The sequence below is a fragment of the Polypterus senegalus genome, chromosome 15 (assembly GCF_016835505.1).
Source record: "Polypterus senegalus isolate Bchr_013 chromosome 15, ASM1683550v1, whole genome shotgun sequence".
In the NCBI taxonomy this organism is placed as follows: Eukaryota; Metazoa; Chordata; class Cladistia; order Polypteriformes; family Polypteridae; genus Polypterus; species Polypterus senegalus.
The window spans coordinates 12,944,818-12,958,579 of record NC_053168.1 but is presented as its reverse complement, the minus strand read 5'-3'; the positions used below and the strand labels follow the sequence as shown (position 1 = coordinate 12,958,579).

Sequence of the window (13,762 nt, the reverse complement as noted above, 5' to 3'; positions counted from 1 at the left end):
CCACAATGTCAAGCAGGGGCTGAACTTTATACATGGGGTTATAGCCTGGCTCACCCCTTGGGATTTGCTTCTGGTTATCACAGAAGTGAATAAAACTTTGCAGCAGCACGTACCTATCACGCGGCATAACCTGTCCAAAGCCACCAGGGGACAAAGCACATTTGGACCAGTGCTCCCTGAAGTTATATCACCAGTTTAGTCCCATCTCTATTTGTAATGCCACAAAGCCCTTCATCTTGTCTTTTGTTGAGGGTTTCCACTTTGAAAAATGAGAATGCAGTGTAAGCGCAGCCCGCCATTCAAAAAAATTACTCTGCATACCTGTTTGTCTCGTCTGACAGTAGCTGTAAAGCAGCATCAGGAGAGAGCAGCCTGAAGTAGTCCTGCGGCTGGTAATCTGTCAAGTCCAACAGCAAGCCATGCTGTCTTGTGAAGTCCGGTAGCCAGTTTGGCTCCCACGGATCAATGTCTGGGTATTCCTCCCACACGAACCTTGCCGTAGGTGCATTGGCTGCATGAATGCCCTCAGCTGGCAGCCAATCAGCTGGGGCAGCTTTGGCTGGTATCCGATCAGCTGATGCCAGTTTCTCACTCTCTTGCTCGATCTCCTGATCACTCTCAACAAAATCAGATTCTGAAAAAAATCAGAGTCCGACTCAGCGATGTGCAAAACATCGTCTGCTGAGTATTTTCTTTTCTGCACTCGCTTTACTCCCTCGTGAGATATCAATGCCATCTTGCCTTTGTTTACATTTCGTAACTCACGAACACGTAAGGATTAGATGCCGAGTCAATGAGTCTAACATTCCTCCAAGCACAGAGGGAATTCCCGTGACGTAACAGCAATTTTTGTCGCCATTAACAGCTGATTGTCACCATCTACCCCTGGATGTCAACTTATGTCGACATGCGCCCTAAACCCTTCCTGTCGACAAAATTCGACACCTGCCCTAAAAGAGTTAAATAAATAAATGTCACTGTACTCAAGATTGGGAATTAAGAGATAATTGGCAAACAATACCAAAAAACAACACTCAACAACAAACAGACGTTAAATATTATCATACATTGACAGTTTATTAATTATCAAACCCAGAGTAAATAAATACAAACCTTATGGTGTGGTTCAATTTTTAAAAGCAAAGGCGGAATCATACTAACTGCTTCCTGACGACTGATATGTCCCTGAAACAAAACACAGGTTAGCATGATATGAAAAAAATTCCATACTTATATTCTGTAGTAGTATTTTTTTGCAGAATAATGTTCCATAAAAATTCTACATACACAACACAAAAATCAAATAAGCTGGGCCAATGAATAATTACATAGGTGGAGCAGTGACCATGCTGTTGCAATGTACTAATAAATTTAAGCCACTAGGAAGATGAAGCAACTCTTTTCATGGACACAGCTTAAACTGGGTATAGTCGAAATGGAGATATCTTGAAAATGAAAGAAACCACCAGGGTCCTTAGTGATTGGCAGGAGTCATAATAGATGATGGGGAAGAATGGAGGTGAGGACTGAAAATAATCAGTGCAGTGAAGATGAAGACAGAAATAATTTTACAAGTTCAAAGATCACCCAAGGTCTAGTTAGCTCCTGACAACAGAAGAAGCTGTTTGCACCCTGGAGTAAGTCCTAATAGAGAACTGAGGAGTGATAGTGCATGAAACAGCAGACACCCTTGGGATTATTCATGGGTCAGATGGATCCATTCTTCATTAACTAATAAATATGAATAAGGCCCATTCAAGCAGATTGCCTAGAATGTTGACTCCTAAATGATCACTGCATGAAATGATACAAAGAGACTCTAATGAATTGACACTAGGGGGAATTTAAGCAGCATTCTACAACTCCTGGGTAAATCACTATGCTACAACTGAAATAAGGTGATCCTTCAACACCAAAAAAAAAATAAAATACAAGGTCCCCAATGTAAATACAAGTCTTAACGATGTTAAGATCAGTCTATATTGACTACATTCATCTAAATGGCCACATATCTAGCCAATTTTAAACAGTCATTGCAGCAAATTATGTTCAGTGTTCCCCTTATGCAAGATAAAAACATTCTGTATGAATTTCTAAAGAGCCTCAAACTGTGCCTGCCTGTATAAGTAGGACATTCTGCAACATCTGTACCCAGTACACTACCAAGGGAACAATGGAATAATAGTAATTACATTTTATTTTGTTCTCAATAAAAAATTTATTCATAAAGAAGTTTCTCTTAAGATACAGTGTGAGTCAAAAGACTCTTAATTGGAAATTTTAGATATTAAGAGATAGGTGTGTTAAAGATAATACCATTCAACTATTACGTCTTTTGACTGTGTTATGGAAATGACACAGTCATTGCTTTGTTACATTCCTTAGTCCTGTCTCAGAGAGAACTCTGCTGTTCACATGGTGAGGGTCACTCAAGACTGTTACAATAAAGGACATCCAGCAGATGGAGCTATTTGTAGCGGAACTTTTTTTTATTATTTATTTTAAATACTGATATCTGCCATTGGAATTAACTGTCAGGCCACCGAGTATCTCGATCACCAGCCTAGTAATCCATTGCCTCTTCCATATTCCATACTGGTTGATTTACTTGTACTTCTCTTAGTTCAAAAGGATTTAAAAGTACACCATATAAGGGAACATTACATTCACACACAGCCAAAACCAGTATACTTTTTTATTATTATTATAAATCACAAAAGAACTTGTAGCTCTCCAAAACAGGGAACTTGCACAGTAAGTGACTTAACTAATAATGTTCATGCAAAGCCATCAGGTGGAAGCACATGCGAGATCTTTAATTAGGCAGCAATTACTATATCAGCATTGTATCCAGAAACCAAAAAAATGAAAGAAAAAATATATTTGCCACAGCACTTTATAAACACTTATGTTCAAAGAGAACAAATATTACATTAAAAAAAAAATCAAACTTACAGATTCAGTCTCGTTAACTAGAAACTGGTGAAACTTTTTTAGAAGGGGTGACTTTCGCAAAATCTTTCTGTTTAAGTTGGTGTGCCATGCTAACTCATCAGGGTACCTACATACAAAAAAAAGTTAAAATTATTGATGTAATACAATTGACTGTAAATGAATTGTAATCCTAGAATACTGTGAAAAGCTCCATTTTTCCTACTTGATTTTTATAATCAGTGGCACAATAATCCAACCCAAAATATTAAAATAAGGTTTTAAGATAGATTAGTGAATTAAAGGAATATTCCCACCAAAAATCCATCCATCCATTTTCCAACCCGTTGAATCCGAACACAGGGTCACGGGGGTCTGCTGGAGCCAATCCCAACCAACACAGGGCGCAAGGCAGGAACCAATCAAGGGCAGGGCGCCAACCCACTGCAGCCCACCAAAAATGCCTCTTTTAATATGTTACTTACCCCATGTAGCTTGTAGTGGTAGCCAAGAAGTCTCATTTTTTTATGCAGAATGAGAAAAGGAAGTTTATGATGTAATGGCATGTATTTTGTACTGATGGACTAGAAAACATTTTAATATCATAGAGATTGAGAGAAAAAAGTTTATGATGTAATATAATGTAATGAGGACCAGTTTTGTCCAATGGCAAATGATATAAAAACCTATAAATAAAAAATTTAAAATCCATTTGCTTATTCAAAACAAGCAAAATCTTTGTATTTTTCTGCTAAAATATTGATATGTTCTTCCAGGAAACTCAGCACAGAATAGGAAAGACATCACTCCCATAATTCTCTCTGTTTGTCTCATTCACTGGTCAAGAGACCCATCTTTAGCATGTCCACATGTAGTGTATTAATATTTTAGCCAAGAAAAATGTACACATTTGCATATTTTGAGCATAGGAATGTATAACAGACATGTGGAATGCAACTTTTTTTTTTTTTTAATCCTTGGACATTTTCACATCATTTGCCATTACCTCAAACTTTTTTCTCAATCTCCATGAGATTAAAAATTTTTCTAGTCCACCAGTACAAAATATATGGTGTAAGTAGCATATTAAGAAAATAACATTTTTACATGGAACATCACCTTTAACTGATCTGTGTGTTCCCACTGAGCTCTGCATTTCTCTACCACCAATCTATTTTTTTTTTTTGGTTATTATTTTTTTTATTTTAATTGTTTTGGGCAAATAACTGAAACTTCACTCTCTGAATGCAATGAAGAATTACAGTTTGTTGGAGTTCCTTTTGCCTTACCCTACCAAACTGTTCCTATTCTATCAAAATTCAGATTTGTTTAATAGATCCACCTTTTCACAAAACACTTTGGGACTGCTTAGGTCTTCTATCAATCAGCTTCATTACAAACTACCCACATTACCAAAGACAGGTGATACAATCAATGCAAAAATATTTGATATCCCTTGCCATACTTGGACCCTCAGTATTTTCCCCGTTTGCCTTTCCTTGGGTATCCTTGTGTGTTTGAACCTCTTTCGACAGTGCACTCTCAAGTGTATTCCCATAAAGCCTACTGCTCAGACTCGTATCAATTTTGACATGTCTCACTCACACCCTATTCATTTTTAGACTTCCCGTCTTTGAAGGCAACACTCAGCATGTCTCCTTCTATCATGTCAAAAAAGCCAAACTCCAAAGACCAAATCAGACCAGTGTCAAACTGACCAAATCAGATTGCTCCGAGGGATCAAACACACAGATCTTAGCATTTATCATATACTAGATACATACTGCTTTTTCCATTCCTATAATCCCTCGACTTACTCTGGTCTTTGCTGGCACACTGCTCATTTGTCACCTCTTCTACTGACCACTAAACTTCCTGCATGCTTTCCAAGTCTTTTTCCCTGCCAGTATGTACTGTAGAATAACTATACTGACTATATAATGCTGTAAGTCAACCTGTGAAAAGAATGATATGGATACATTTACAACTTTGTTTTAAACCTTAGACGTCTCTACATAAATAACAAAGGCCTGCACAATTAAAAGCTACTATCAGTAAAATCAATACATTCATTTAATTTGGGGTGCTCTTTCACTATATAACATTTGTTATATATAATCTGTGAATTTCTTTTTGCGGTTTCACCTTTTCTTTCTATAGAGCAAGATTCTGCCTATACCTGAAATGTTTTTTTTTTTATTTTATACTATTGGGTTTTTATTTAAAATGCTTCTTTTTATTGTTTTAACATTTATAAGAAACCTGCAAAATTAAGTTTGATGTTTAAAGATATGCTTTGAAGGTTGTGTAGCGCTTAGGTCTTTCAAAAATGATATAACTTAGAGCAATGTGTTTATGGTCTTTTGTCAGATATCACTGCTAAATATTGCTTATGCTATTGCAATCAATACACAAATATAATTTGTATTAAAACCATTATACAAATATTTATTACTATTTTATTAACACTTTAGCCAATGTTTTGTAAAACTTTTACTTTTCATTTACTTTTTAAGTAATTAGGCTTCAAAAAATGTAACAAATTGGTTTTCAAATTACCTTCTTAAACTTAGAAAAGGTCTTTTCCATCTATACCCATTTTTGGTGATTGTGCACTGAATCTATGCCTTTTACTATTTGAAGAACAGTCTCTTCTATGGTATCTTACCAAAAAATGTTGTAAGTAATCTGAAAAGCTATGCAATAGTTCTGAGTCTCCCTTAAAGAAGAGTGCAATAGAAGAATGACCTTACAAATAGAAAGATATATTTCATCAAAATTAATTATGTATTATCAGAATCATGGATAAATCCTTAGAGCTTTGTTCAAAGTGGATTTCTACATTACTCACAAAATAACAGGGATAGAAAAAGATTGCAAATAGTTAAAAACAATCTTTCTAGGAAAATCTGAAAGTTAAAGTATGTGTCTTAATATATGCTGTAAGTTTTCATAATTTACAATTGTATCCCCAGTTATAGAACTTGCACCAAAGTCTCCTGTTACATAATGAATTCTGAGAACACCCCAGGTAACTATGTGGTTAAAGGTCTCCATCAGCTACATGATTACTAAAATACAATTTTTCAAAGAATAAAGTTTCACCATTCAAGCATTCATTTGTGTATATAAAAAAAAAAAAAAAATTTTGCCTAAGACTGCACCAACTGTTAGATTCAAACATGTATAGCCTTCAGCATGACCAGAAAAGTAACAAGGCAGCTGAATGTAATATTCTTTAGAAACAAATTTTACTTTCTTTCACAATTTCTGTCCAGAATCTACAATGACACCAACAGTGGGTAAATGACAGCATGTATCAGAGATCAACAGAAGCTTTTTAGAAAGGGCAAAATACAGGCATTATTAGCGATTACAGTGTAAAAATGTCAACAAGGGGTTTGCTTTATATGTGAAGTTAACATGTACATACATGCTAGTTGGAGCAGGGACCACCGATGCTCTACACACAAGTGTTCATGAGGCATAATGAACTACAAATGGTGAAATATTTATGTCGAGACTATGAGAAGTGCATAACTTGTTGCACAAAATTAAAATACCAGCAAATGAAAAAGCTGCACAAAAAGTACAAAAATTCATTAATAAAGTCTTTCATAATCTGTCTCCCTTAAATACACTGACAAAAAATAAAAACCTACAAATGAGCGTGCAAGCTCCTTGACAGCAGATTAAAATGTGGAGGAAAGGAACAGGTGATATTATCTCAACATTTATTCATTTGTTGCTGAATAAGCAGAGCAAGTTATTCCAAAATTTACTGAAAATATTTCAATGTTAAAAAAATTAAGCTGAGCTTCTCTCTCATCATTCACTTCACATTACTGCATTAATATTTGCCTTGCACTTTATAGAACTCTTCCGGTACAGACAATAACAGCATCTGCGACCTACATTTTGCATGTAAACAATATTCAAAACTCTGTAGTGTAGTGTAACCACTATATTAAACATTTGGTAGTTACTTACCAACTTAAAGGCTCTGGAGCTTCTATTTTCTGACCATCCACCTCAAGCTCCTCGATCTCTTTGAAGTATGTGTTTTTTAAGCAGTGTAGAATCTCTTTTGCATGGCTTATGAGAGAAAGAAAGAAAGGAAAAAAAAATGTTGAAACTCTGCTATTCAAATTTCTTATGGAGGTGAACCTAAACAACAACATTTCTATAGCACAATTTCATACAAATAATGTAGCTCAAAGTGCTTTACAAGATGTCAATAGAGAAAGTTAACAAGAGAAAGAAAAAAGATTGGCCATTAATATTACAGAAAAAGTAAACAAGAAAGAAGGAGTAATAACCCACACAACATAACCCTACCATCAAAATGATGTTCTGTGCATGCTATATAAACCCCAAGTGTTAAATGCTGTGCTATGTTGAATTTTACATTTGTCATACACAAACACACACACACACGTCTGCCACATGAACTAATTAATGGTGTCCAACTTACCCTCTGCTATAAATGTTTATACCATAATCAGAAATGCCTATTTTAATTACATTCAGTCTTGATCATAAAACACTACAATCCTTTCAAAGTTATTAATCAGATATTGAAACAAACGTCATCTTTACTATTGAGCTAAATTTGTTTCAGGACAAAATGCTGATATACAAGACATGTAATCAATGACAACAAAATTAAAGTGGACAAAGTAGTCTGAAGGTGAACATATTGATGGATGAAAGACTACCTATAAGATAATATAAAATTTGTTTTTATGGTCAGAAATCTGAAAACAAAATTGGAGGGTGGAGATGATTGATGTGTTCTGGTATTCATTCATCAGAAAGGCTCCATGTAGAAAAGTAGTGATACAAGCTGCCTGCCAGCTTGTAATTGCAGTAATTGCATACATACAAAATGACAGGAAGAACATGAAAATTCCATACAGTGTCCAGGACAAGACTGAAACTAAGTATACTAAAATACTAATTACTGGACTCATCATCAAGAGGCTAAAGTACAATAATTTTAACAGAAAACACTAATCTTTCTAAGCCTGTATCCCTTATTTTCTATCACTGCTTACCACACATCTCTGCTCCACAAACAGCACATTGCATAAGTTTAACAATTTTTTTTGTATGTTGTGGCTCAATATAACAACACACTTTTCCTTATAGTCACACCTAATGTGAAAAACCTATTGGTAAACAAAGGGTAATGAAATCTATGCTATGAAATACACAATATAAGTTAATTCATTCAGCCTGAAACTATAAAATTCACACAAACAAAATGTATACAATTTTGAAGCAAATGTTTCCACTCAATAGAATTTTGGGCTCTACTTGTAATTATATTAATATATGTAAACATGTTTTTATTTTATACTTCAGTTAGCTCTCAAAATATTTTAAGAATATCTTTACAGCTAGGTAAGGCTGTGGTCCCTTGTAACCCTTAAAATAGGATGAGCTTTACTGGGAATGAATATACTCTGAAAGGAAATCACAAAAATAATTGACTACAATAGAATGGCACATGATAGGAACATTTAAAGGTGACTTTTGTGATCAACAGAATTCCTTAAGATATACAGAAAAGAGTACAGGAAGCAAATTTTCAATGTTCAGTGTAATAAACAAAATATCCATTCATTACTTTTCATGTAGAAGGGCAATACCTGCTCCATTTTGACTCATTAAAGAACGACTTTAAAAAATGTAAAGAAATTATAATGAAATATTACACAATAACCTGTAAAAGGTTCCAATTATGCACAAGATACCTTCAGTATTAAAAAAAAAAGACATTTGCAAAACATTCATCCAACAGCATAAAATCTGAAATCCACTGTAAACAAACTGTATTTTTGTACTGTGTATAAAGTACGGTGTTCAAAGTACCCATAAGTATTGTGTCATCTTCAATTCACTGAGGTTACCTCCTTATTTTAAAATTGCCCTTACTTTTGGATTTATCCTCATATCTACCTGTCTTTGAACTGTACTTTTGGACTATGCTTAGTTCTTCTTCAGTTATCGGTTAACTGAAAATTCTGTTCATCACTTTTCTGGGCACATGATCACAAAACTGATACATTACCAGTTAGGCTTCAACCTCTGGTCCTCAAAGAAAGATGGTGCATGTGCCTTTCACAAAACAAAGCACCCTAAGTTACTCTACAGAGGATGGTGCAATATCCCTATCACCACAATGTGGTGGACTAAGCCTCCATCGTCAACTTTTCGGTCGTGTATGACTTTCTCTTGTGCTCGCAGTGTATGACTGGTGCTTGTGAGGAAAACAATCAGTCAGCCTGTACAATGTGCTCACTGTACCAGAGCTCAATGAGGTGCTTTTCCTATTACTGGGATGCATTGCTGTGCTTTTTCAGTCAGCCATGATGTGTGGCCATGTCTCCTCTTGCCGCGAGAAGGACTCAAAGTCCAATTTCATGGCCAAAGCAGCCAGCTTTTCCAATTCATGGGTCATGTTATGCATATCACTGCATAAGCTGTGTGGTGGATGGCCGGGGCCCTTACTCAGCCAGGACACCCTGATTATGGAAGTACAGGGGAAGAGAGTATTTCCAGTACAGTTTCTCCTCCAAACCAACATAGGGCAGCCCCCTTTGTTTCCATAGAAGCTCAACCCTGTTGGGGCCCATGACAATCGCCAGGGGGCACATGAACATTTTCGGGGCCCTATTTGGCAGCACTTCCGCCACACTCTGAAGTGCTGCCGGAAGAAGCTAAATAGGCACCTGAGGCGCTTCCGGGTGCCCCATTAAAGGGGCCGCCTCACTCCATTTAGGTAGCCAGAGTCGGGAGGTGGAGGACAAAGCTTGCCAGGAGGAGTAGAGGCAGACAGAGATGAAGAGAAGGAAACAAGAAATAGACTGTGTATTTGTGCTGCTCAATTGTACTGTGGGGAGAAAGGAAATAAGAGTTCCCCAGTTGTAAACAAACCTGTGTGTGGTGTGCCAAACTTGTGTTTGCCTATCTGTGTTGGGTTAGGGCAGCTGTACGCACCCAGGCATCACAGCTGTCAATTGAGACCAAGGTCAAGGCCCAGGGGATTGTGGGTTTTTTGCATCACAGACAGGCAATCTTTAGCATTTTAAAAATAGACAGAAAGTATTTACCTTTTATATCCCGTTATCCTGATTGTTGCTGGCAAAGGCTCCCTCATTGCAGACATAAACTGCTCCCACTCACCCTCTGGCACAAGTTTCAGTTCTTGGTAGTAGGTTTCAAACAACTTGTTTTCCTTGATAATTTCTGCATATCCTGCCCCCCATCCCTACAACCAGAAGAAAACAACATTATTTTTTAAACACAGCATTCTAGTATGCTGCACATCACATTGTTTAATAGGCGACAATATACTACAACAGCAGGTATTATGTTGTAGTGGTTACGATTTTGGACTTCTAATCCTGAGGCTGTGGCCCACTACTGACCGTGTCACCATGAGCAAGTCACATCACCTGCCTGTGCTACAATTCAAAAAACAAAAGAAATGTAACCAATTGCACCTCACATCTTGCCTAAAGAAGGGGCCGGAGTGGCCTTGAAAGCTTGCATATTGTAATCTATTTAGTTAGCCAATAAAAGGTGTCATTTTGCTTGACTTCTCATTATATCTCAAATGTTAAGTCTCCTTGGATAAAAGCATCAGCCAAATAAGAAGTACCAAATGAGCTTGTTTTAACAATCTGTCTCATAATAAATATACAAACTGATGCATAATGCATCTCTCCTAGCAAATATAGAAACAGCGGATGTCCTAGAGGCTTATTGTGATGATCACTATTTGATAAAGTGTTGCAAAGTGGTTAAGGCTTTTGGACTTCAAAGCCTGAGGCTGAAGGTTCAGATCTCACTACAGAGACGACGTGACTATGAGCAAGTCACTTCACCTGCCTGTGCACCAACTGGAAAAAGTCAGGAAATAAAATAAATAGCGTCCCTCAAATGCTGCAAGTCAACCTGGGAAAAAAGCATCAGCCAAATAATACTATATACTAGGAAAAAAATATGATAAGCCCTGAAACTTTTACACCTAACAAAACATCCTCAAACCCAGTTAATCCAACTTAGGTTTGCAGAGGAGTGGATCCTGTCCTGCCCAAAGTGGTCAAGAAGTTCATTGCAGGGACCACCCATATTCACCTGAACAATATGGAATAGTCAGTCAACATATGCTGTGCATCTTTAGGGATGTGGAAGGAAAATCCACTGCAAAATAGACAGAATGTGGAATAAACACCAGGCCATGCACATGCATTAATAGAAAACATATAAATTTCTAATATATATTGTTCGATCATCGAACTGAGGCCTAGGGTGTCCTGGTGCCAAGTGCACATATGAACACCCTTATGCTTGAACATGGTGTTCGTGTCCCCCAGTTTAAGTATCTTGGGGTCTTGTTCACGAGTGAAGGAAGAATGGATCATGAGATTGACAGGCGGATCGGTGCGGCATCCGCAGTGATGCGGGCTCTGCATCGGTCTGTCGTGGTGAAAAAAGAGCTGAGCCGTAAGGCAAAGCTCTCAATTTACCAGTCGATCTATGTTCCTACCCTCACCTATGGTCATGAGCTATGGGTAGTGCCCAAAAGAACGAGATCGCGAATACAAGCGGCTGAAATAAGTTTCCTTCGCAGGGTGTCTGGGCTTTCCCTTAAGGATGGGGTGAGGAGCTCAGTCATCCGGGAGGGGCTCAGAGTAGAGCCACTGCTCCTCCGCATCGAGAGGAGTCAGATGAGGTGGCTCGGGCATCTGATCAGGATGCCTCCTGGACGCCTCCCTGGTGAGGTGTTCCGGGCACGTCCAACCGGGAGAAGGCCCCGGGAAGACCCAGGACACGCTGGAGGGACTATGTCTCCCGGCTGGCCTGGGAACGCCTTGGGATTCTCCCGGAAGAGCTGGAAGAAGTGGCCGAGGAGAGGGAAGTCTGGGCTTCTCTGCTTAAGCTGCTACCCCCGCGACCCGACCTTGGATAAGCGGAAGAGGATGGATGGATGGATGGATGGATGGATATATATTGTTCCTCTGGTTAGAAACAGAGGGCCTTACCATCCACACAAGTACGACAGAGAACTGCCAATTCACCCTCCGTGTCACCGTTGTGGACAGCGTTTTTAAGTATCTATTTTAAACACGTTCTCATAAGTATTTAAATCATATACATGCTCATGCAATTTTAGAAAGATGTCCCCATCAACAGCAACAAAGAAAAGTGAAGATGGCATGCTGTAATAGCCAGCATTGTCACCCTATAGATGTGCAGGGTCCAGGGCTGGACAGGGTGAGGTGTCACCCATTGCACAGTTGCTCTAGGATCTCATTCCAGGTGGTTCGCCGTGTGGTGGGTGCGGCAATGCGCTGCACATGCTCCCAACATCTTTATTTAATCTAATACAATTTATTGTATTTGAAATTTGTTAGTTTCCGCATACCCCTCGAGGCAGAGTGCAGGGTCAGCTATTGTACAGCGCCGCTGGAGCAAGTGCAGGTTACGGGCCCGGCACAGTTGGATCTCGTTTGGCAGTAACGGGGATTCAAATCGGCAACATTCCAAATAACAGCGCAGATCCTTAGCCTCAGAGAGAGAGAATGAAGGCAGGGTATTCAAAGGTGTGCCGGTCTCCGTCTTCCAGAAATACCTGGAACTTTCTCGTTATACCTTTCAAGTCCGAGAAGTCAGGAGAAGACTTCCAGGACATTATATGTACAGCCTTTCAGATGGTAAAGAGAGACGAAAGAAGGGACACCACACGAGACGCTGGACGACGATCGGGACCACTGCGCGACTGGCATGGCCTCTCTCGTTTGGTGACTGTTATTTTCACGGGGCGTCTTAAAGCGCAATTGATTCTGCTAGAAGACTACTGTACATCATTTGCTGTAGAATATATACGCCCATTGTTATGCTTAACCCCATTCGGTGCGCGTGTGTGTGTGTGTGTGTGTCTCAGTCCTCCCATCTCGGTGCGCGTTACAATAACCTATATAGGACACTATATTTAGATTACAAGTTTGCTGTTAACGCGCGGCGACGTAGAAAACAGACGTGCATCTTAAACTTATAATTCATCGTAATACACCAGTGACCCATCTAAAGAGTGGACATTTGCTTAGATTAATTTCAGTAAACTAAACTTACAGCATCATCTCGGCTTCTTGCGCCTGCATTTCCATTTCTACCATGCTGTCGGTTTCTATTCCTTTTTCCCATTTGAGAGCAAAGTAATCTTGAAAATAAGCTTCGAAAAATATTGAAAGTATAACGTCGTCAAAACTGCACAACCAAAAAAAAAATTACAAACAGGAGTAACTATATACTGTACAGCAACGCCAAAAGAGCAAACGTATCTACAACTCTACTGCAAGAAGAGCATGTGCAGCTGCTGACACGCAACAGGAACGCGAGTATTTAGGACCCTATAGGAGTTAATGTATATGCCTGTAAGAAGCATATCCGCGAATCGTACGTTGTATACCATTAATAGATCATTTAACATTCAAAGTTTGAATTTTATTAAAACAATTCACTTTAACATCCGTGAATGTTTGAAGCAGGCACATTCATGGACAACTACTCGTTACCATGGCAAGTACTCTAACAATGTAGTGCCGTCCGATTAAGTTAAGGCGGTTCACTTCTTTTAAGTGTTTCGGGGCTTCTTGTTACACATTCGTTATTCAAATAAAATGGCCATGTTCATTCGTTAAAGCAATACTTTTCTGGATTTTATTACGTCATGACTTGAAGTTGAAGGTACTGAGATTTGAGATGAGAAAACCGGAGGAAGGATTGCTAAGTGCTGCAGGCTAGGGCGCAAATTTCT

At 38.4% G+C, this 13,762-nt stretch overlaps 1 protein-coding gene across 1 annotated transcript in view; it reads right to left on the bottom strand.

Moving 5' to 3' along the window:
• The window catches only part of nsun2 (NOP2/Sun RNA methyltransferase 2), a 46,682-nt gene extending 33,355 nt beyond the window's left edge, over positions 1-13,327 (bottom strand). The window contains exons 1-5 of the mRNA XM_039736710.1: positions 13,078-13,327; positions 10,050-10,207; positions 6,922-7,026; positions 2,956-3,061; positions 1,114-1,185 (exon numbers count right to left, since the gene is read on the bottom strand). Of these exons, the coding sequence (XP_039592644.1) occupies positions 1,114-1,185; positions 2,956-3,061; positions 6,922-7,026; positions 10,050-10,207; positions 13,078-13,149 (513 nt within the window). The 5' untranslated portion in view covers positions 13,150-13,327. The remainder of the gene's footprint in view (positions 1-1,113; positions 1,186-2,955; positions 3,062-6,921; positions 7,027-10,049; positions 10,208-13,077) is intronic.
• Positions 13,328-13,762: the final 435 nt, after the last annotated feature.